The sequence below is a fragment of the Ciconia boyciana genome, chromosome 4 (genome assembly GCF_034638445.1).
Source record: "Ciconia boyciana chromosome 4, ASM3463844v1, whole genome shotgun sequence".
Classification (NCBI taxonomy): Eukaryota; Metazoa; Chordata; class Aves; order Ciconiiformes; family Ciconiidae; genus Ciconia; species Ciconia boyciana.
In genome coordinates, this window is record NC_132937.1 from 29,556,629 (window position 1) to 29,582,031 (window position 25,403).

Genomic DNA, 25,403 nt, shown 5'->3' on the forward strand with positions numbered 1-25,403 from the left:
AACCCATGATTTGAGTTGCATGTTATAGGAATTACTACAGCTGGAACCACCTGAACCAATGGAGGACAAGCCTTACAAGAAGCAGTGCAAGTGCAGCAGCGTCCTGACCTGAGCTGGCTTTGGTGCCCAATAACTCCAAGCAACACACCACCTCTCCTGTCCTGAGTAACAACCACAAGAGATGAAGCCCAAAGTCATGGACTAAATGAACTCAGTGGACATTTTGTGGACATTTATGGAACATTTTACAAATATTTTGTAGGGGTGGTCCATAGACTAAGGGAATGATATGTGTGTATTATATGAAAGGATGGGAAGGGTGACGGTGGGTAATGAGAATGTATTGGATAGTGTGGGACCTGAGCATGACGTAAATGGTATAGAATAAGGGGTGGATACTGTCCTGGTTTCAGCTGAGATTGAGTTAATTTTCTTTATAGTGGCTGGTATGGGGCTATGTTTTGGATTTGTGCTGAAAACAGTGTTGATAATACAGAGATGTTTTAGTTGTTGCTGCACTGGTCAAGGACTTTTCAGCTTCCCATGCTCTGCCAGGTGCAGAAGAAGCTGGGAGGGGACACAGCCAGGACAGCTGATCCAAACTGACCAAAGAGGTATTCCATACCACATGACGTCATGCTCAGTATATAAAGCTGGGGAAGAAGAAGGAAGGGGTTGACATTTGGAGTGATGGCGTTTGTCTTCCCAAGTAACCATTACACGTGATGGAGCCCTGCTTTCCTGGAGATGGCTGAACACCTGCCTGCCCATGGGAAGGAGTGAAGGAATTCCTTGCTTTGCTTCGCTTGTGTGCGCGGCTTTTGCTTTCCCTATTGAACTGTCTTTATCTCAACCCACGAGTTTTCTTACTTTTGCTCTTCCGATTCTCTCCCCCATCCCACCAGGGGGGAGTGAGCGAGCAGCTGCGTGGTGCTTAGTTGCCAGCTGGGGCTAAACCGCGACAGTCCTTGTAAACAGTGGAATTCGGTGGAGCAAAGCTACTGTCATATATCTATTCAGATCTTTATAACAGACAGATTCTTGCTCTCTCAAGTTTATCAGTCCCTGAAAAAATGCGCAGAAATATTTAGGGGAATTTTTTTTGGGGGTGGGGGGGGGTGTATGTGTGTGTGTAGGTGGATGTTGGTTTTTTTAATATAATCTTGATTGTGTCTGTCACCATTAATCCTGTTTTGTACTTTTGCCATCTTTATAACAACATAGTAAAGACGACAGTAAGAAAAGTTACTTGGGGGTAACAATGGAAGGATGGCTTTGATGCACAGAATGACAGGAGCTATTTTGGCTCTAAGACTATACCAAGTACTCAGTCAGAAAGTTTTCTTACTCAAAGAAAGTAAGTCCTCTGCTTAAAAAAAAGGCAGTCCCTTAAAAGCTGTACAGTAAATATATTTAAGATAATGCCCTCCCTGTCAGAGATATTTCCTTTATTTTGTGAAAACAAATTCATTTTGTAATGAACTTGATGCTATGGGACTATTTGTATTAGTTCAAAACATACAATAAGACTGCATGCTACTGAAGTTTTCGTATGTGTCTCAGTCTAAGCATCTGAAGCTTGATCTATAACCCACCTCCAGCCTTAGCCTTCAGCGCACATTACATATCAAAAAAAAAAATCTGCTATGAAACTGAACAAGGCAGTATCCCTATGTAGTTTGGACTGAAGTCTAAAGTATTAGCAACTTAAGTCACTATATCTCATTCTATAAAGTCTATTTCTATACAAATAAAGTTATATAAAATTTAATATATGCTTATTAATAAACTTGTGAATTTAACTGTAGTGTATTTTTGTATATAGTTTAAGAGTTGTATACAAAGAGACTGTATCAGCACTGATTAAACCCATGAGATCCTAATTTTCGGAAAGAAAACAGATTATGGGATATAGTATGGAATTGATATTAGAAAGTCAAAGCTCACATGTAAAATGGAGACTTCCCCACACACACAAATAATTGCATAAAAATAGTACCACACCCTTTTTATGCTCACCTTCAGTATGGTCCCTATGAGATTCCAATTCCAGTCAAGGTTCTCTTTATGATTGAGAACTTGGCTGTCTCGAAGATTCATTACAAGTGCTTCTTCTGTATCCTGGAATACAGACATAAAAAACTACAGTAAGTTTCCTTGCATCATGTTTTGTCACGATATACTTACTGTTCGTGTAATAATCATTAAAAGGGCTACGCTCCACAGTATTTTGGATTTGAAAGTAAATTGCATGGTTATAGTACTGCATTAAAAATCTAATAGTAAGAGATCATAATTGGGACTAAAAAACATTAAAAATTATTGTAATTTCACTCTTCAATTTCTAGAAATACAATGTAGTATGCACAAGTAGCTAGCAGACAAATCAAAAAAATTCTACAAAGAAATCACATAAATGGCTCTGAATTAAATGAGAGTGTGAAGCTTGGGGGGGTGTGGGATCTAAGTCTCCAAGATACAAAGTCAAATTCAGTTTTGAAAAATCAATAATGGTGATACCTTTAAAATAAAGATGTCTTTTTGCACACGGTACTGATCCCTTTTCTGGTGGTTTGAGATCGCTTTCTGAATAATATGATCTAAATGGAGGCTGTAAGGTTTAGGTCCTCTTTTCTTCATCTCGTGAAAACGTTTTAAGCAGTTGAGTGCGGCACTTGCACGTCTAATAGAAAAAAATACTATAATCAGTATTTGACAACTGTTATTCAACTAAAGAGCGCCACTGCTATATCTTGAGTTAAATAAACATAGCTCAAGAAAGAATTCACCAACAATTCCAAAGCCAATAAAAAGAAAATAATTTTCTTTATATAAAGAAGTTTTCATACTTCCATATCCCTCAGTCTTGTACTGAAATTATACAGAAAATTATCTTTCAGAATTTCTAGTACCAAAGAATAAGCCTTATTGATACCTTTTCTTCTACTCTGCAATTAGTGGTACCTTTCAGAGTTCACAAAAGATATTGTAAAGTTTAAAGTTGATAAAGTATCGTGAGATGTTACAGTAGATGAACGTTCTACAGTGAAGTTGAGGTGACTAGCTTCATCTTTGACTAACAAAGTATTTCTTGTAAATTCTTCTCCCCTCCCCACAGGGTGGCAGGAGTATCAATAGTATATTTCCTGCTCTTTATATCTAAACAGATCAGCAACAACATGTAAGAAATTTTCCAGGAAAAGATAGGAAGTAATAGAAATGACATTTGACATGGGCAGAAACAGTTAATTGCAAAATAATGGTAGCAGGAGAGGGAAAAAAAACCAAACACAACAACAACAAAAAATTGCTGAGCAAATAAAATAAGGAAGTCTAAAAAATGAGGACGGAAGTCTACCTTTATTCCCCATAAACAAAAATTGTCATAGGGTAGGAGAGTGGATTTTTTGTATTCTCTTCAAACAAACAAATACCTGTGAATTTGGTCACCTACCTAAATTACATAAATTTAATCTGTAACCGGGCTTACAGTTTTTCAGAGTATGAAACAATACAGAGTGCTGACCAAAACCAAGATCCCCAAATATGACAAATACTACATCTACAAAATCACTTTCTTCCAAACAAAACCAGGACTCCTTACTACTCTGTCAAGTATGTCCACAAATGCCAAAAAGTGAAAAAAAATGCATGTAATCCACAAACATATCCCTTCTGCTCTTCATTCTTCCTCTCCTCCCACAGCACTGACCAAGTGGAATACCCTGTGAAGGAGTTTCAGATATGCTTTTTTTGAAAAATAACTGTGTTTTCACATATCAAAATCTTCTACTGACATATAAGAAACCTTCAGAACTAAAAAGAAGAGCATTAAGTTTCTGGGAAGCACTCTACAAGCAGCATTTATCATTTCACAGTAGCAGTTCGAAAAGATTATGTAATTTATCACTGACAACACAACAAAAGACAAAATACAAATTTATGATAAATATATCAGAATACTGATCTGACAAACCACATCAGGAATCGCTAGAGTAATTAACAAAAACATTTACTATAATTTACTATTTGAAAAAAAACCACAACACACTCAATTGAAGTAGTCTTCTACAAAGAAATGCAAGTAAGACCACTGAGTTACAGAAACACATTTTAAAGACACTGGAATCTATCAAATTATTTGACTTCTTTCCTGAAGAGGTTTAAATTGTGTGAAATACCCAGGAGATGGTATTTTAGACAGAGCACTTCAGAGGTTAAATTGCAAGATTAGTAGATGTACAGAGAAATTCTAAAAAATAAGTAAAATAAAATAAAAAAGCCCATAGGTTTTTAAAGTTTCAAAATTCAGGTATTTCTCATTCAAAAAGGAATAGAAAGCTTCTATAAACATTTGTTTCCAGTCAGATGCCTAAATATACCTCATTTTATTACGAGTGCCAAACAGTTCCTAATGATGCTTAACATGCCACTGCAGAATGCTGCACTAAGTTGTTTAAAATTTCTGTTCATAGTCATATATTAAAGTGGAGATGAAATGAACTGAAAAAATTATCAGTGCAAATTTCAATCAAATGCACCAGAAAGTTTTAACATAATTACTATTGTTACAATGACCATTTTCTTCTGAAGAAAAAAAGGTTTAAAAAACAGCCCCATGCCAATATTACGTTTTTTGCTCTAGTTCACACTAATAATGATTCACTGATTTGGTCTATTACTATTTAATTAGCTATAGATAAACACCAAAAGAAAAAAATTGGTACAGGCTTTTTTAGTTTGGAAAGCTTAATTGTATCAAAATGCCAAAAAAGAAGCATGAAACAATGAAGAGGTCAAACACACAGAACACATCTCAGGTGGTGCTTGGTCAAACAGTGCCTTAGAGTTAATTTAAGAAAAATTATTTAAAAAAAAAATAAATCTTGCAATCTATGCAAAAGTGTTCTGAAATCTACTATCAAAACTTTATTTCCAAATTTCTAAATTGTTACTGTAAATATATCACACTTTTGGAATCATGCACTGGAAACTATTTCCCTAGTAAGTATCACAGAGCATTTTATATTCTATTTTTCTTTTAAATAAAGACAGCAGTTGTTTCAGCCATCAGAAAACTCATAATGTAGGTTTTCATTCAACTGCAGGGGGAAAAGGAGATGCACATATTTTCGCTTTTAAGTGTAACTTAGAATTCTTACAGTCTTTTCTCTTTCATGATGTCAAAAGATGCTGCCATATTCATTAGCGTTGGTAAGCAGTGCAGGTGATGGCTGTGAGAATGAGGAAGGATTGTGTTTGCCTAAACAACAACAGAGAACTAGTTAGAATAACTTATTACAACATTTTCAGCCATCTCTTTAGGATCAGCATTTGAAGAATCTACCACTTCTCACAAGACTTTGACAAATGCATGATAACAAAACGTCAGAGTAATAATTACACATACCATTTTGAATATTTGATCTAATTAATCAATCTGAAATACAACTGAAAATAATTTAAGGCTCTGAGTCTTAAAACTGTCTTCTTTTGGAGCCTTCTCACTTGTATTTTTTGCATTGGCGGTTTTTTTAAGTTGTAAAATGCAAAAACATGCAAAGCATCAGATATCCTTATGTCATGTGTATAAAAGTACTAAAACCCCTAAAATCAGAAACACAATTTAAACTAACGATGTTCATTCAATACTTTTGACTACCAATGATTCTACACAAAAATATTATCTGATAAATAAATATAACTTCATAAGTTATTGGACATTTAATAGCTTTTACTTTGGGAAACATTTGGGTTTTGGGAAACAATTTGGGTAGTTGTGCAAATACTTTTGAAAACTACAGAATAATGAAGATAAAGAAATTACTTCAATATCTTAAAATTAAGTACAAATAGTCATTCAGTATTTTGATAAACAGTTATCTCAGACTAGTGAATCATCTCTTTAGAAAACAAAAAAATACCTATGCTTTGCAGCATACTCAAACATCAGTGCATCTAATCACTCCCATTCAAAAGTATTCCAGAAAACAAGAAAAACAGCATACATTAATGCAGATTCCTCTTTTTAAACCACATGGCTGACTGAACACTCAAGAAATTCCACCAATTATTTCAAGAACAAAAAAGAAAAAAAGGAAAAAAAAAATAACTGAAGAGACTAAAGAACAGATTTGTTATGGTTGTGACCCACGCTGCTGAGCTGAGCTGTTGTTGTAAATCACTGCAGTAATAAGCAATCCTATATCTGAAGATTGTGATCTTGGTTTTTTGAGCATTAAGGACAGGCCAATCCTGCACCACTGAAATGAGTCTAGAGTCTGAAGATGCAGACTATGTCTGATATCTCATATTCAAATTTTTGTAAGAAAAATTTCTATTTCACTATCTTAGTGTCTCTTATAAAGCAGTTAATTTGGGGAAAAAAAACCAACCACCAAACAACAACAAAAAACCAAGCCACAAGAAAACTGATCAAAAAGTGCTCTGCTGCATACGCTTCTTGCCATCAAGAAAGGCCATGGAAAAGAAAGAAGTGTTTTCAAGAAAGGTAAATCATATCACTTCACATATGACTAACAGCTTCTCAGCAGGCTGAAAGGTAGCACTGGAGTGTATATGAAAACAATATCATCTCTATAGCAAAATAATTTAGGTTAACTTCTGCTCTTCAAGCAGGTTTCTTTTGGTTGGTTGATTGTTTTTGGTCTACAGTAGGCTAAAGCAACCTGAGCAAGACAAATACAGTAGTACCATGATGGACGGTTATAGGCTCTTCAGGAGGGATAGGCAGGGCAGGCGAGGCGGGGGGGTGGCGCTGTATATAAGGGAGGGGTTGGATTGTATGGCGCTTACAGTTGGCGACAACACGGTTGAGAGCCTCTGGGTAAGGATGAAGGGGAAAGCAAATAAAGCAGATGTTGTTGTGGGAGTCTACTATCGACCACCCAGCCAGGACGACGACACCAAAGAATGATTCTACAAGGAATTAAGGGATATCTCTAGATCAGCTGCCCTTGTCCTCATGGGTGACTTTAACTTCCCAGACATCACCTGGGAATATCATACAGCAGACACAAACAGGTCCAGGAAATTCCTGAAGCACGTTGAAGATAACTTCTTGGTGCAGGTACTAAGGGAGCTGACTAGGAAAGGTGCCCTCCTAGATTTGTTGTTTGTAAACAGAGAGGGACTCGTGGGCAAAGTGGTGATTGGCGGCTGTCTTGGTCACAGTGACCACGAAGTAGTTGAGTTGGTCATAGCCAGCACGGGTTCACAAGGGGAAAGTCCTGTTTAACCAACTTAATTTCCTTTTATGACAAGGTCACCCATCTAGTTGACCAAGGGAAGCCAGTAGATGTGGATTTTTTCTTTTTATTTTAGCAAAGCTTTTGATACTGTCTCTCACAGTAGCCTTCTGGACAAAATGTCCAGCACACAGCTAGACAAGTCCATAATACGATGGGGTGAGCAACTGGCTGATGGGTCAGGCTCAAAGAGTTATAGTAAATGGGGTTACATCAGGCTGGCGGCCAGTCACCAGTGGGGTTCCGCAGGGCTCAATTTTAGGGCCAGTGCTCTTTCTGTAATGTTTTTATAAATGATCTGGACACAGGAGTCGAATGTACATTAAGTAAGTTTGCCGATGATACTAAATTAGGAGGAGCTGTGGACTCCCTCGAGGGTAGAGAGGCCTTACAGAGAGATCTGGATAGACTAGAGAGCTGGGCAATCACCAACCGTATGAAATTTAACAAGAGCAAGTGCCGGATTCTCCACCTGGGATGGGGTAATCCTGGTTATACATACAAATTGGGGGACGAGAGGCTGGAGAGCAGCCCCACAGAAAGAGATCTGGGGGTTTGGGTTGATGGCAAATTGAATATGAGTCAACAGTGTGCCCTGGCAGCCAAAAGGGCCAACCATGTCCTGGGGTGCATGGAGCACAGCATAGCTAGCCAGTCGAGGGAGGTGATTGTCCCACTCTGCACTGCACTGGTGCGGCCCCACCTGGAGTACTGTGTGCAGTTTTGGGTGCCTCAATATAAGAAGGACCTCAAACTATTAGAGTGTGTCCAGAGGAGGGCGACCAAGATGGTGAAAGGCCTCGAGGGCAAGGCTTGAGAGGAGCGGCTGAGGTCACTTGGTTTGTTCAGCTTGGAGAAGAGAAGGCTGAGGGGTGACTTCATGGCAGTCTACAACTTCCTCAAGGGGGGCAGCGGAGGGGGAGGTGCTGATGTCCTCTCTCTGGTGACCAGCGATAGCACACGTGGAAACGCAATGAAGCTGCATCAGGGGAAGTTCAGATTTGACATTGGGAAAAGGTTCTTCACTGAGGGTGGTTGGTCACTGGAACAGTCTCCCCAGGGAAGTGGTCACGGCACTAAGCCTGTCAGAGTTCAAGGAGCGTCTGGATGACACTCTTAGTCATATGGTTTAGTTTTAGGTAGTCCTGCAAGGAGCAGGGAGTTGGACTCTATGATCCTTATGGGCCCCTTCCAACTCGAGACATTCTATGATTCTATGAATAAATTCACAAATTCCTCTCATCTCTAACTGTTGAAGTAAGTATAAATCCTGTCAGTGTGGAATAGTAAAGACTTTAATCTTGTTGTGATACAGTGTAATGGAAAAAAAGAGAAGCTACTATAAGAGAGATTTTAAGGAGAGGGAAAAGGAATGAAGCAAGGTCCCTTCAGCTTCTCTGTAGCAAGGGGCTACCAACAGCAGTGCTGAAAGAGTACTCCATCAAGTTGAAGTTGCCTGAATGAATAATATGAAGTGCCCAAGCCACATCAAGCTAAACATGAAAAACAGTTTCATCTGCCTAGCCTGCAAGGCAGAAAGCTAAATACACTGCCACAGACCTACGATCATTTTAGGAAAAGCAAAAAGTCCTTTTCCCAAACACAGTAACCAATGAGCGAGTTTGCAGGACTCCAGCTTAAAAATACAACTGGTTACTGAGAATTATTCTTGGAGCAGAAGCCCTAGCACTTTCAGTACATTCCAAACCGCCTTCCTATCGATTCATGCTGGTTTTAACATATGAAGTGCCAAGGAGAGCTAAGAAGAATCTCCAGCCCCTAGTAGATGGGGGAGGGAACATCATAGTGACAAAGGATGAGGAAAAGGCTGAGGTACTTAATGCCTTCTTTGCCTCAGTCTTTCATAGCAGGGCCAATTGTTCTCTGGGTACCCAGCCCCCGGAGTTGGAAGATAGGGACGGGGACCAGAATGGAGCCCCCATAATCCAGGGGGAAATGGTTAGTGACCTGCTGCACCACTTAGACACTCACAAGTCTATGGGGCCGGATGAGATCCACCTGAGAGTACTGAAGGAACTGGCAGAAGTGCTCACCAAGCCCCTTTCCATCATTTACCAGCAGTCCTGGCTAACTGGGGAGGTCCCAGTTGACTGGAGATTAGCAAATGTGACACCCATCTACAAGAAGGGCCAGAAGGAGGACCCGGGGAACTACAGGCCTGTCAGCCTGACCTCGGTACCGGGAAAGATGATGGAGGAGATCATCCTGAGTACCATCACACAGCACATACAGGACAACCAAGGGATCAGGCCCAGCCAGCATGGGTTCAGGAAAGGCAGGTCCTGCTTGACCAACCTGATCTCCTTCTACAACAAGGTGACTCGCCTAGTGGATGAGGGAAAGGCTGTGGATGTTGTCTATCTAGACTTCAGTAAAGCTTTTGACATGGTTTCCCACAGCATTCTCCTGGAGAAACTGGCTGCTCATGGCTTGGACGGGTGTAGTCTTTGCTGGGTAAAGAACTGGCTGGATGGCCGGGCCCAAAGAGTGGTGGTGAATGGAGTTTACTCCAGTTGGCGGCCGGTCACAAGTGGTGTCCCCCAGAGCTCTGTGTTGGGGCCAGCCCTGTTTAATATCTTTATCAATGATCTGGACGAGGGGATCGAGTGCACCCTCAGTCAGTTTGCAGATGACACCAAGTTGTGTGGGAGTGTTGATCTGCTTGAGGGTAGGGAGGCTCTGCAGAGGGACCTGGACAGGCTGGATCGATGGGCTGGGGCCAATTGTATGGGGTTCAACAAGGCTAAGTGCAAGGTCCTGCACTTGGGCCACAGCAACCCCATGCAACGCTACAGGCTTGGGGAAGAGGGGCTGGAAAGCTGCCAGGCAGAGAAGGACCTGGGGGTGTTGGTCAACAGCCGCCTGAATATGAGCCAGCAGTGTGCCCAGGTGGCCAAGAAAGCCAATGGCATCCTGGCTTGTATCAAAAATAGTGTGGCCAGCAGGACTAGGGAAGTGATCATGCCCCTGTACTCGGCACTGGTGAGGCCGCACCTCGACTACTGTGTTCAGTTTTGGGCCCCTCACTACAAGAGAGACATTGAGGGGCTGGAGCGTGTCCAGAGAAGGGCAACGAAGCTGGGGAAGGGTCTAGAGCACAAGGCTGATGAGGAGCGGCTGAGGGAACTGGGGTTGCTTAGCCTGGAGAAAAGGAGGCTGAGGGGAGACCTTATTGCTCTCTACAACTACCTGAAAGGAGGCTGTAGAGAGGTGGGGGTTGGTCTCTTCTCCCAGGTAACAAGTGATAGGACGAGAGGAAATGGCCTCAAGTTGTGCCAGGGGAGGTTTAGACTGGATATTAGGAAATTTTACTTCACTGAAAGGGTGGTCAAGCCTTGGAACAGGCTGCCCAGGGAAGTGGTGGAGTCCCCATCCCTGGAGGTATTTAAAAGCCGTTTGGATGAGGTGCTTAGGGACATGGTGTAGTGGTGGTCTTGGTAGTGTTAGGTTTACAGTTGGACTCGATGATCTTAAAGGTCTTTTCCAACCTATACGATTCTGTGATATGTTGTAATATAAAATAACCCATTATTTTGAACAAAGGTGAATGTTCCAAATTTGTAACATAAATTAAAAGCTATTATAGGAAATATCTATTTACAATGAGCTACTAATATTACTTATTCTCAGCAAAAAGTCCTACTTACCATGTGCAAAAGTTCTCCTAAAAGGATAGTTGCTCTAACAGATACATGGTCATCACTACTTGTGATCACTTCCACCAGACCCTTCAAGAGTTAAAAAATTATTACATTTTATGTATAATTTTTTTTTCCATAAACATTAAAATAAGTAACAAGCATCTATTTAAACTTCAAGTCATTAGTTACCTCTAGAAGTCCATTAGTAATAAAAGCTGAAAGCACTAAAGCCAAGTAATTATCCATGAGATCAGGCCTAAGGAGAAAAAAGCATGGAAATGGTTTAGAAAGTACACTTCTTATTGTGTCTGCAAGAAAACCACAGATATTTTTGTCCACAATAGAAAACTAAAAGAAGCGTTTAGACTGAGTTTGCAAAATCTTCACCTTGACCTGGCTCGGTGTGGTAGTATAGTTTTAGCTTCAGCAGCTACAAAGCCATCAGAAAGTCTCCAGCAGTCCTGAAACCTGCTTGGATCTAGAACAAGAAAATATGGACAATAGTAATTATAACACTGAATTTCCTAGTGTTATTTTAATAATTGTCAGTACGTAAATAACAGTTCTTACTAACTCTTATTTCAGGTTTAAAATTATAGAAAATTTTGTCAGAAGGGATCCCTAACAAGTCATCTAATCCACACTCCTGCACAAAGCAAGGCTAACTTCAAAGCTAGGACAAAGATCTCATTTAAGTATCAACCAAAATAATGACATTTCCAATTCATAAGCACATTGAACTTGTTTAACAGAAAATATCATGAACACCTAAAATTTTAAACCATACATCTGTATGTCACAAAGTAGCAAGTTTGCAACAAAGAATGATTTATTTACTTATAAGCGCAGAACAAGGATTAAGCTTGATTATACAACTGCATGACAATGACATTTATAACCAGAGTTTGATGAGAATTGCTGGAACATTTAAGGCTGAGACTTGCTCCTTTTGGGCTCATACTTTTGCACTGTGAGAGAAAGTAGAGGATACTCTTAGGTTTACAAAGGAGTAATTCTAAAGATAAAAGACTATCTCTGCTAAATATATAGACATGAGAACACATTTACTTTTCCTAGGCAACTGTAAGTCTGCTCAAGTGCAGCAGAGATAGCTAGCAGATACACAATTATATAGAAAAGACCCTTTTTCATAACTTCTATAACATTCACTAACACTTCTATGTTACTAATGCTTCTAACACTTCAAAGTCTAATTTGTAGTAACTTATTTACACAGTCTTTTGTGCAAATGCTCCACTACTGCTCTTGTATGAAACACACAACTGATGTATAGTAAGGGTGTCAGAAGAAAGTTAGACTTCTAGTAGCTTGATCAACACTGAATAGTTGATGGTTTTAAACAGGACTTCAGAACACCCAATGAATTCAGTGATGAAACAGTTAAGACTGACATAATTTACAATATGGAGGAAACAGTGAAGAGTTCAAATTTGTAGAAGAGCTTAATAGACAGAATTTTTATGTGAACCAGTACTAAAACACTTACCTATGCTGAGAAGTGCCTCAATAAATTCTTCTGCAACAACAGGGAGAGGAAGACGAAATATATCATAAAGAACCTCAAGCAGACCTTGCTACCAAAAAAAAGGCAGAAATTTTACAGATTTACAAAAAATGGTCTTTTTGTTCACTATTAATATTGAAGTTGAGATTTCTAGAGAGTGCTAAAATTGGTGTCTTTGTTTCAGGGTTTCTTTTTTATTATAACATGCTTATTTTCATAATCTGGAGAAGAGAAGAAGGGAAGGGGCTTGCTTGCTTTAGAAGTGTCCCTGATTGTCACTACGAATACTACACAAGCTCAGGATACTTGGATTACAGTTTTTTAGAACAGTTAGTACTGCCACCATCAACTTCTTCATTTAGCAGGGAACTGGGAAGAAACGTTTTTATTTATCTCAGATTCAATGCTTTGAACTCCTAACTGCAGCTACTGTGAATTTGCTTTGACTTGTGGCCAGAGTAAAAATTAATTTATGTACTTTTCTCTCCTCCATTCCATCCTCTCAGACATACAGGATATGATTCCATTCTCATTTTATGTGTAAGGAGCCGAGACAGAAAAAACAAGCAACTTGCTTAAGATCACACAAGAATTTTATAATGGAATTACAGACTTAGACTTGGGGGTCAAATAAACTCGAGGCTAGTGGTCTCATAATTGGAGTCTGTGTTTAAACCACTAAACTAATAAAAATGTTCAAATTTTAAATGTTAATTAAAACATCCAATATTATTCCTATATCAGTACTAAATATTTACCACCTACCCGTATTTCCATATTTGGTATACAGAGTACCCCAATAAGAGACTGAATCCCAGAATTTCCAGGTTTGCACAGACTGATAATACCTAGAAAACATTAAATACATAATAATATTCCATCACCAAACAAAAAAAGCATTAGACACATTGTTAAATTTGATTTCCAGTTTGAGTGCAAGCACAGATGATAAAAATTACTAATCATAAACATTTTTCACCTTTAAAATGTCACCTCCTTTCTAATCAATGTTTAATAAAGCTTTCTAATCACAAAACTTTGTTTCTTCATTAAAAACTATAGCTACTTTTACCCTTTCTACTGTGAACAGTATTTTCAAATTATCTGCAAAAACAACATTTACATGGAAGAAATGGCAGAAAGACAAGACAAAGTTCTCAGTAAAGAATAAATCTTAAACCTGAAAGATTTGGATCATCTTTGCAGAACTGTGAGCAGTTTCTCCATCAAAAGCTGTATCTTAAAACTAACAAATTATTTAGAATTCACCTACAATTAAAGGTAACTGAACAGCGAGTTTAAATATACTTGGAATAACATTCTCTGTGCACTGTTTTTAATCATCATTTCCCAACTGACAAGTGCTCATCTCCAGAATTTTCATAGAATCATAGAATAGACTGGGTTGGAAGGGACCTTTACAGGTCATCTAGTCCAACCCTCCTGCAATGAGCAGGGACATCTTCAACTACATCAGGTTGCTCAGAGCCCCGTCCAACCTGACCTTGAATGTTTCCAGGGATGGGGCATCTACCACCTCTCTGGGAAACCTGCTCCAGTGTTTCACCACCTTCACTGTAAAAAATTTCTTCCTTCTTTTCACAGAATCACAGAATCGTATAGGTTGGAAAAGACCTTTAAGATCATCGAGTCCAACTGTAAACCTAACACTGCCAAGACCACCACTATACCCTGTCCCTAAGCACCTCATCCAAACGTCTTTTAAATATTTCCAGGAATGGCAGCTCAACTACTTCCCTGGGCAGCCTGTTCCAAGGCTGGACAACCCTTTCAGTGAAGTAAAATTTCCTAATATCCAGTCTAAACCTCCCCTGGCACAACTTGAGGCCATTTCCTCTCGTCCTATCGCTTGTTACCTGGGAGAAGAGACCAACCCCCACCTCTCTACAACCTCCTTTCAGGTAGTTGTAGAGAGCAATAAGGTCTCCCCTCAGCCTCCTTTCCTCCAGGCTAAACAACCCCAGTTCCCTCAGCTGCTCCTCATCAGCCTTGTGCTCTAGACCCTTCCCCAGCTTCGTTGCCCTTCTCTGGACACGCTCCAGCACCTCAATGTCTCTCTTGTAGTGAGGGGCCCAAAACTGAACACAGTAGTCGAGGTGCGGCCTCACCAGTGCCGAGTACAAAGGGACAATCACTGCCCTAGTCCTGCTGGCCACACTATTTCTGACACAAGCCAGGATGCCATTGGCCTTCTTGGCCACCTGGGCACACTGCTGGCTCATATTCAGGCAGCTGTCAACCAACACCCCCAGGTCCTTCTCTGCCTGGCAGCTTTCCAGCCACTCTTCCCCAAGCCTGTAGCGTTGCATGGGGTTGCTGTGGCCCAAGTGCAGGACCTTGCACTTGACCTTGTTGAACCTCATACAATTGGCCCCAGCCCATCGATCCAGCCTGTCCAGGTCCCTCTGTAGAGCCTTCCTACCCTCAAGCAGATCAACACTCCCACCCAACTTGGTGTCGTCTGCAAACTGACTGAGGGTGCACTCGATCCCTTTGTCCAGATCATTGATAAAGATATTAAACAGAACTGGCCCCAACACAGAGCCCTGGGGGACACCACTTGTGACCGGCCGCCAGCTGGAGTAAACTCCATTCACCACCACTCTTTGGGCCCGGCCATCCAGCCAGTTCTTTACCCAGCAAAGAGTACACCCGTCCCAGCCATGAGCAGCCAGTTTCTCCAGGAGAATGCTGTGGGAAACCATGTCAAAAGCTTTACTGAAGTCTAGATAGACAACATCCCCAGCCTTCCCCTCATCCACTAGGCGGGTCACCTTGTCATAGAAGGAGATCAGGTTGGTCAAGCAGGACCTGCCTTTCCTAAACCCATGCTGGCTGGGCCTGATCCCTTGGTTGTCCTGTATGTGCTGTGTGATGGCACTCAGGATGATCTCCTCCATCATCTTTCCCGGTACCGAGGTCAGGCTGACAGGCCTGTAGTTCCCCAGGTCCTCCTTCTGGCCCTTCTTGTAGATTGACGTCACATTTGCTAATCTCCAGTCAGCTGGGCCCTCCCTGGTTAGCCAGGACTGCTGGTAAATGATGGAAAGGGGCTTGGTGAGCACTTCTGCCAGTTCCTTCAGTACTCTCGGGTGGATCTCATCTGGCCCCATGGACTTGTGAGTGTCTAAGTGGTGCAGCAGGTCACTAACCATTTCCCCCTGGATTATGGGGGCTCCATTCTGGTCCCCGTCCCTGTCTTCTGACTCAGGGGGCTGGGTACCCAGAGAACAATTGGCCCTGCTATTAAAGCCTGAGGCAAAGAAGGCATTAAGTACCTCAGCCTTTTCCTCATCCTTGGTCACTGTGTTCCCTCCCCCGTCTACTAGGGGCTGGAGATTCTCCTCAGCTCTCCTTTTGCTGCTAATGTATTTGAAGAAGTATTTTTTGTTGTCTTTTACGGCAGCAGCCAGACTGAGCTCTAGCTCAGCTTTGGCCCTTCTAATTTTCTCCCTGCACAGCCTTTCTACACCTTTGTAGTCCTCCTGACTTTTCAACACGGTTGATTTTACTTTGCATAAAATCTCTTATAATTTGGTCCTTTTACACTATATTTTTACTCAATTAGTTTAATATTTCAATACTAATATGACAAACACTCAAATTGTTTAAGTGTTACAGAATACCTCCTGAAGCTAATGATTACACTGAATTTCAGCCTCAAATTACATACAATCTCTTCAATCAAAATGTGGCTGCAAAAACCTTGCTCGTTTCCTTGAGCATTTTAATTTATTCTGTGATGTATGAAGAGAAACTTACAGTAACATGCTATGCAGAAAGCAAATTTCTCCAAAATGCAACTTTAAATGAACAAAGTGTGCAAACTCTGCTTCTCCTTTTTGTCTTATATATTATAAATAAACCCAAGTCTTCATTCATTAAAAATTACTAGAAGATGAAAAGTATCACCTACTCATCTATTTATTTTCACTAATAAAAATTTAACTTTAATGACGTGCTTTATATGAACTTGAAGAAAGTCCTCAAGTTCAAAATTTCCATGTCACAAAAATTTATGACAAGCAGATGTGGCCACATACACATTAATGGCATTGAAATATGTTCCACAGTGCACCTCAGAGGCCTTGTTTTTCCCCCTGTCGTGGTTTAGCCCCAGCCAGCAACTAAGCACCACGCAGCCACTCGCTCACTCCCCCCTGGTGGGATGGGGGAGAGAATCGGAAGAGCAAAAGTAAGAAAACTCGAGGGTTGAGATAAAGACAGTTTAATAGGGAAAGCAAAAGCCGCGCACGCAAGCAAAGCAAAGCAAGGAATTCCTTCACTACTTCCCATGGGCAGGCAGGTGTTCAGCCATCTCCAGGAAAGCAGGGCTCCATCACGTGTAATGGTTACTTGGGAAGACAAACGCCATCACTCCAAATGTCCCCCCCTTCCTTCTTCTTCCCCAGCTTTATATACTGAGCATGACATCATGTGGTATGGAATAGCCCTTTGGGCAGTTTGGATCAACTATCCTGGCTGTGTCCCCTCCCAGCTTCTCCCGCACCCGGCAGAGCATGGGAAGCTGAAAAGTCCTTGACCAGTGCAGCAACAACTAAAACATCTCTGTATTATCAACACTGTTTTCAGCACAAATCCAAAACATAGCCCCACACCAGCCACTCTAAAGAAAATTAACTCAATCTCAGCTGAAACCAGGACACCCCCCAAGAGCATATAATGGCCTGTGGTGGGTTGACCTTGGCTGGATGCCAGGTGCTCACCAAGCTGCTCTATCACTCCCCCTCCTCAGCTGGACAGGGGAGAGAAGATATAATGAAAGGCTCATGGGTCAAGATAAGGACAGGGAGAGATCACTCACCAATTATCATCACGGGCAAAACAGACTCGACTTGGGGAAAATTAATTTAATTTATTGCCAATCAAATCGGAGTAGGGTAATGAGAAATAAAACCAAATCTTAAAACACCTTCCCCCACCCCTCCCTTCTTCCCAGGCTCAACTTCACTCCCCATTTCTCTACGTCCTCCCCCCAAGCAACACAGGGGGACAGGGAATGGGGGTTGCGGTCAGTTCATCACACATCGTCTCTGCCGCTCCTTCCTCCTGAGGGGGAGGACTCCTTACACTCTTCCCCTACTCCAGCGTGGGTCTTTTTCACAGAGTGCAGTCCTTCAGGAACAGACTGCTCCAGCATGGGTCCCCCACAGGGTCACAAGTCCTGCCAGCAAACCTGCTCCAGCGTGGGCTCCTCTCTCCACAGGGTCCACAGATCCTGCCAGGAGCCTGCTTCAGCATGGACTCTCCACAGGGTCACACCCTCCTTTGGGCACATCCACCTGCTCTGGCGTGGTGTCCTCCATGGGCTGCAGGGGGACAGCCTGCCTCACCATGGTCTTCACCACAGGCTGCAGGGGAATCTCTGCTCTGGCACCTGGAGCACCTCCTCCCCCTCCTTCACTGACCTTGGTGTCTGCAGAGTTGGTTCTCTCACATATTCTCACTCCTCTCTTCTGGCTGCTGTTGTGCAGCAGGTTTTTTTCCCCCTTCTTAAATCTGTTCTCACAGAGGCGCTACCACTGTCGCTGATTGGCTCAGCCTTGGCCAGCGGTGGGTCCGTCTTGGAGCCGGCTGGCATTGGCTCTATTGGACATGGGGGAAGCTTCTAGCAGCTTCTCACAGAAGCCACCCCTGTAGCCCCCCTGCTACCAAAACCTTGCCACGCAAACCCAATACATGGCCACATCCCAATTGCAATGCAGGAATAGATTTGGGTGCACACAGTCATTGCTTGATGCCCCAATTTCAACTCTGAAGACATGATCGCACATGAGGATAAAGGACATGGTAATTAGCTCTAAAGAATAACCCAGTCTGGAGAATAAGGAGAACAGAACAGTAGAACAAAGCAGACAGTACAGATTGGGGGGGGGGGGGGACGACGGACACCACACATGATGACACTACCACATCAACAAAAAAAACCGAACCCAAAAACCACACACACAAAAAACCTGCCCAAAAAGCCATAACAAAGAAACCAAAACCAAAAACACCCTCAAGTCTGGTTTTGCTACATGTCCTTTGGGAAGACTGACAGTGTAAGGACGTTTTTGTACTAAAAACTGTTAAGATGTTAGTCTCCAATATAACAAGTAATATAAAAAACAAAAAGGAAGAACATATAACAGTGTAAGTACCACGGCAAGTAACATATTCCAAGACAATTGTTTCTTCAGTCACTTGAACTTTTCAGGCTTATGCTATTAGTTCTAAGTGTTTGAGTTAAGGAAGATGCAGCAACATTCCTATCAAACTGCTTCTCAGAAGTTTCAGAGTTGTCACAAACTTCCCAAGCTTCCTCCCCAAACAAGTGAGAACACATATGAGAAACTTTTGAAGGATACCTGGATATTAAATTAAGCTTACTGATCATTTTCAGAACATTAAAAAATAAAGCAAATAGTATTACAATGAAAAAGGCTTTCTATACAGTCTGGATCCTTCCTAAGTATAGGTTGTAAAAATCCTACCCAAATTTTGGTAAATGGTCATATCAACTGATTCAGTTTATTTCCAAGACATTGTCTTGACTAGAAGACCGAGCAGTCCCTGAAGCAATATCTTCATGTTAGATATTGTAATACTGCAGAGAAAGGATTTAGAAAAATGCAAAAACCTGCTTTTTTGATTTAGAAATGTCTTCTACATGAAAAATCCAAAACTACGTCCATACTGCAATTTATCTTCAACTATAGCACTTGGTAAAAGCAGGTGCTAATGAAACTATTCTGTTGATATCTCTTTGCACAGACAAATAGATTTCTTATTTACAGTGGCAGAACCATCTCAAATGCAAATTCTTATGATATGATGTTATTTTCAACATCCCCTCACCCATCAAATGTCAAGTACCACCATCAAGGTACAACTTATATGGCATTCTATACTTAAAAAAAAGCAGCTGTGTCTTGTCAGTAGAGTTAGTCAAAGAAAACTATGTATGAGTCCTCCAATTTAACAATTTCAAAACACATCTTAGTACCATCGTAGGAAGGTATTGATAGAAACTACAGATCAAGAGAGACAGATTCTGTGCTTAAATAAACCACTCTTACACTAGAAAGTAAAATTCCCCTTCCAATCATCCAACTTCAAACAAATAAACCAACAAAATCTTACCTGCCCATGATCGAAATGCTGCTACTATTCCCATTTTACTAGCTAGGAACCGTGCTTCTCTGTCCTCTCTGTCATTAAAATAACAAATGTCACAATACAGGGTTAATTACTGTAGAACAGCGTTACTAACTTAGCAAGTACTACTTTCAGTAGTTAACTGAAATTTTAGATGGGGGACAAAATCCAGAGTAAGAAAAATCTGTTACATACATACATATATGTGTGTGTACGCAATGTGTACACACACACAAAGATTAGAATTTTTTAAGTATTGTTACTTTTCCTTTTTCAGTGGAGGTTCCATGGTAGGAGGAATGTCTATTGCCATTTGATAATAAAAAAGAAAACCAAAAAAACCCCACCACCCCACACACCCCAACACACACACACACACACTGAATAATCTAAAGTTGGAAGCAATCTCAGGAGGTCTCTAGTCCAAACTCCTGCACAAAGAAGTTGTCAGCTCTGAGACCAGACCAGGTTATATGCAGAGCTTTATCCAGTTGGGTCTTAGAAACTCTCAAGGATGAAGGTTGCAGGACCTCTCTGGACAGCCTGTTCCAACACTTGACTGGCCTCACAGAATCCTGCCCCACCCCCCCATATCAGGTTGGAACCTCTCATTTCAATTTCTGAGCCTGACCATACAACCAAACATAAAAACTAGCTCAAATGCAAACTCCTCATTGTGGATGTTTAAAGCTAGATAAAAAGAAACCCATACGTGAAGTAAAAAATTATGATTGTGATGATTTAAGTAAAAGAAATATAATGGGGGGGAAGAAGGGTAAAACTAATTTTCCCTTTTAAATCTGAAACACTTAATATTTTAGGAAGTTGCATTCTAAGCTGCTATCGTATTCAACTTCAAATAGTTTAATATTAGCTAATTGCTTTTATTTTGTCACTTTGGAAAGAAAAATAGTTTAATTCCAGTACCATGAACTGGTAGCATAAGTAGCAGCACTAACACTTACTTGAGTTGTCCTTCTGCTGTGTCTGGATTATGCCTGTAGTGAAAATCTGTGTAAGGAGCTAAAATTCGCTAAACAAAAGAAAGACATGCATTACTTTCACATGAGAATAGTTAACAGGCCTTGCCCTTTCCTTAGTCCCACTCCAATCTGTCATGTTATTCCTGCTTTATAAATCATTATGCTCTTAGCCTAAAATATTTTAAACATTTTGCACTAATACAGAGGATGAAATCTGAAGCGAAAATTAAACATTATCATTAGTAATACAATGTTTAACTTCTGTCACTAAACAAGTAAAACTGAACCCACCTCTAACTCTACATCTGCTCGCACATACTGTCGGGTCTTTGGATGATTGATGAGGTGCAAAACTGTAGTTATCAGAGCCTCATTTATTCGGCTTAGCTGACAATCAATCACATTTTTCAAGATGGTACTTAAACCACCCCGAAGAGCCACCACCTCAGGATTCTGAAGTGCTAAATGAAGAAAAACACGTCACTTCCAGCCAGTGATAGGAAAGAAAACATTTCACAATTTCCAATACAACAAACTTGTCGTCTGTTTAGTACATATATCTTTTTCTTCCTGAACACTGCTGAGGCACACAGTAAAGCTTTTAATGACTGACATTAGCAATAAATTGAGATTTTTTGATTAATTTATCATCAACAAAAATACTGGTCAGTCACCACTGTGCAGCAATTTCCCAACTTATTTCCAACCAAGTTTCCATACAGTAGTGTCTGGATTTCCCCACAAAAAGATTTTTGCTTCACTGGACTGACATGGATAAAATATTTATAATATATACTAGAGTAACAGATTGTTTAGTTCTTTAAAACAGAAGTTTGTATCTTGAAAACGTTGCTGACGTTATTTCTCATTGATACAAAACTGAAAAAAAAAATAACACCCCAACCTTTAAAAATCAGCACCCGCATATAAGTATAGGGAGTTAGTATAAATCACTGTCCAGATAGCCTTTACATGGACACAAATACTGACTTCTAGAAGCCAGCTAACCACAGTACCCACTGTAAAAATTTTTAAAGGAAAATGTTTTGTAGTTCTCTGAACGATTGTACATTTGTCAGCACTTCATGTATGGAGTTTTCCCTACTTTCAATCCATTAGTTTTAGAAACATCAACTGCAGCAGGGAAATGTTTTTAAAGTAACACAAAAATTGGCAAATCTTAAAGGAAAGTACAGTACCTGAAATCTTCAGGTACTTCACTTAAGAGATTTTGATTTTAAGTTGAAGTGGTTTTGTTTTATATCAAACTAACAACTAATATACACAAAATGGACATTAAGAACATTTAACATCCGATTCATTAGTTATTAAACAAATACCCTTAATTATTTGAATACAAACCATTTAATATGAACCCACAGAAGAGAATCTCTTAGAAGACTGATGACAACCACATCAACATTTTTCTTAATTAGCTTTCAGTTATCTTACCTAGTTCACAGATAATGGCTATACACGCTCGAACCATTCTGTCTCTTTCTTGAAGACCATCGTTTCCAACCGCTATCAAAGAATTAGTAATAGAACTGGGGAACAATGAAGCATTCACAGTGATCATCTGCCAAAAATGAAAGAAAAAGCCCTCTGGTTTCTTCATAGCATTTCTCTAAATATACTCAGATTCACTAGCATTTTGTTTCCTAGATACTACCAGACCAGTCCATATATTACTTGGTTGTATCCTGCAAATCCTCAAAACACTTTCTTTTGTTCTTGAAATTCTTCATTCATCAAGTTACCATTTTCTTCCTGCTTCAGTTTATTTTTTATATTATTTTATTATAATAAGAAAGGGTAAAAAAAATCCTGACTGTTGCAGAGAGAACTACTGGTATCTTCAGATTTTTTCCAAGAATTTATTTATCAACAGAGAACACTATCCAATAACAGAGTAGATTACAAACTCTTTTCTAGAAGATTCATTCATACTGCACCAGATATCTTTCTTGAATACCTATTCAACTGTTTAATTAGCCAACACTAAACTCTCCTGTTTTATAGAGAGATCCTTAGATTGCTGCAGACTACAAAAAACGACAGTCAACAGAAGAAGCTGCTACAGTATTTGGAAGGCAACTGTCAGTAATAGCCCTATATCCTCTTGTATAGTACCTGATCTTCCTAAAACTGCAGTGTAATACAACTTCATCATAAGTTATATAGCTATATGTCACAAAACACACACACACTTTAAACACGTTAAAGTTTTTAAATGTTTACTGGATATTGAGCATTTTTTAACATCTCAATTTTATTTATTAGTAGAAAAAAAAAGTGATATGGTTGAGTGGGCTATAACGAATTACGTTGTTCCCCTTTTAAGCAGTCAGACAAAAAACCTATTTCCCCCATAGTAATATATCTGTTTAACTTTAGTGACGTTCATGTTCCATAGTACACAGGATAGTTTGCTAAAATTAAATATACCTATTAAAAAAAAAGTGTGAACAGTGAGCTACTCAGCCTTTGTAGTCTCATGGGGGGGAGGGTGTGGGGGTGTGTACGTGGGTGTGTGTGTGGAGTGGGGTTTTTTTGCCTTTAATGTGTGCACAGGGTCTTTGCTCCTTAATCTGGTATAAATTATGCTTGTCCTAAACTAGCAGCTGGAGGATTTCCATGGCACAGGAGCTCTTCAGTAGTGTAAAGGAGCACTGGCTGTTAAAATATGTTCTTCTGTCTCAAATTTATTGCAAATTGTTTTTATTTTTTAATTGAAGAATGACTAAGCAAGCTTTAATTTAATATCCCTTTTGTTTCCAACAAAAGCAGGCTTATCTCTATTATCTTTCCAAATTTTTTTTGTCCTATATTCATTTTACAGCTCCCTTAGATGTCTTACAGATATTTGTTCATATTGTGGACTTGACAGTGTTAGGTTAATGGTTGGACTTGATGATCTTAAAGGTCTTTTCCAACCTAAATGATTCTATAAACACTGCCCCACAGAGTACAGTCAAAAGAGAATACGAGCACTCAGTCTTCAAAGAAAAATCAGAAGCCAAATTTAAGAAGTGTGAAGTTGTTTTTCTTTTCTCTTCCTACACTACTTTAACCTGCACATTTTTTAAACAAGTTTATCATTAAGTACCTTTTATAAATTCATAAAACAGGATTAGTATTTTATATTTTTTTCTTCTACTCTATGAAAACAAAGAGAAGTGAGAGAATGTTTTGATTTTGAAGTTTTATATCTATGCTATTCTTACATGGGCATTTTTGCTATCAAAGATGAGTTTAAAGAATTGCATCCAGACTTTGAAACTGAAAACAATAGTTCCGAGATGCTGGTGGAACCCAGTTCAGCTCTTCCATAGCTCACAGCAAATTATCTCCTGCACTAATTAATTACATTTGATGGTTATATTTGCCATTCATTCTCCTCTCAAGACCTTTATATAATCTTTTAGGAATCCTAGTATCAAACCACTGAGGCTGAGATATTGAGGGAGATGAAGAGAGATGAGAAAAGGGCAAGAGCAGGGTAATAAAAAGACATTGTGAAAATACAGAATGTGCCATTCAGGACATGTGTCACAGTATCCTTTGTGAGTGAGTGTTTCTCAAGTATTGACTGCTCTGTGCCAATGCATGCTTAACTGCTGCAGCCCAGACAGGACATGAAAAAGGTGTTAACTTTACTTGTAGCCAGGCTGGGTGGCTTTTTGTTTGTCTGACATCATCTTAAGAAACAAGGATGTTCTAGGTAGCAAGAAATGTTAGGAAACATTATTCATCAACATAGTTCTCAGCATCGGAGAATCATCAGCATCCCTGTACAGCATATACATTCCATGCATGTACATCCCATGTACAGCATCCTTGTACAATGATGGAGGAAAAAGCACTCGTGACCAGCCGTATGATTTTGTTTTAATGTTTATCTTTCAGGATAATTTTTTTAAGTCAAACTAATGGATTGATTTCTCTTGCTTCCTCTTGTTTCTTTCAAGCAAGACAGAAGTCTTTGCTCAACTAGGAAATGTTCAAGCCCAGGAATATGAGGACAAATTTCTGACCCAAATAAAACCAATTCATTATAAACGTGTTTCCATTCCATCTTCTGATTTAAGTTATTCTGGCCCTACACTGAAGCTCTCTTAAACCAGATTAGCAAAGAACTTTTATAAATTGTGACTTCCTCAAGGATCCATTCCTTTATGGTTGTGGGTTTTGTTTGCTTGGGTTTGGGGGTGGTGGCGGTGTTTAAGCTTTAAAACTCTCTTTTTGGCGCAACTGTTAATCAAGCATATTGTCTCTTCTGTAAGACAGAAACCAAGTGAGCTCATTATAAAAAGAGAAACTGCATATCAAGCTTCCATATTTTCAACCTAAATATATATATTAAAAATACATATACACACAAAACAGATTAAACACACACAATGCTCCTGGGGAACAATTCTTCCAACTACTTCAAACCTTACTTGAGTTTTTGGTAGTTTTTCCTAAGATGCTCAGTAGAAATAGAAGAATGTAAGCAAGATAAAGAATAGTAAAGTCCAGTACAAGGGCAGAATACTATGTTGCCTGAAAAAATACCTTCACTAGCTGTATATGCCAATTTCTCTAGGATGAACTTGAAAATGCAGCTACCACAGCTTCAAACATCTCACATCCATGGGTACACAGTACAGTAACCACCACAGACTAATTATGTCTTATCATGTATCTGAGAAAAGAACTAGAGATAGCATCAACCTCTATGGGTAAAGCAATAAGGCTAGAAGCATTCCTTCAACTGATTATTCCAGCAATGGCAATT

General features: G+C 39.9%; 1 protein-coding gene across 1 annotated transcript in view; it reads right to left on the minus strand.

Annotated features, from left to right (window-relative positions):
• The window catches only part of RICTOR (RPTOR independent companion of MTOR complex 2), a 112,414-nt gene that overhangs the window by 40,246 nt on the left and 46,765 nt on the right, over positions 1-25,403 (minus strand). Inside the window, exons 7-18 of the mRNA XM_072858907.1 lie at positions 22,073-22,199; positions 20,912-21,081; positions 20,603-20,670; positions 19,623-19,690; positions 13,221-13,303; positions 12,438-12,525; positions 11,318-11,408; positions 11,120-11,186; positions 10,937-11,017; positions 5,163-5,263; positions 2,521-2,683; positions 2,020-2,121 (exon numbers count right to left, since the gene is read on the minus strand). Coding sequence (XP_072715008.1) covers positions 2,020-2,121; positions 2,521-2,683; positions 5,163-5,263; positions 10,937-11,017; positions 11,120-11,186; positions 11,318-11,408; positions 12,438-12,525; positions 13,221-13,303; positions 19,623-19,690; positions 20,603-20,670; positions 20,912-21,081; positions 22,073-22,199 — 1,209 coding nt within the window. The remainder of the gene's footprint in view (positions 1-2,019; positions 2,122-2,520; positions 2,684-5,162; positions 5,264-10,936; positions 11,018-11,119; positions 11,187-11,317; positions 11,409-12,437; positions 12,526-13,220; positions 13,304-19,622; positions 19,691-20,602; positions 20,671-20,911; positions 21,082-22,072; positions 22,200-25,403) is intronic.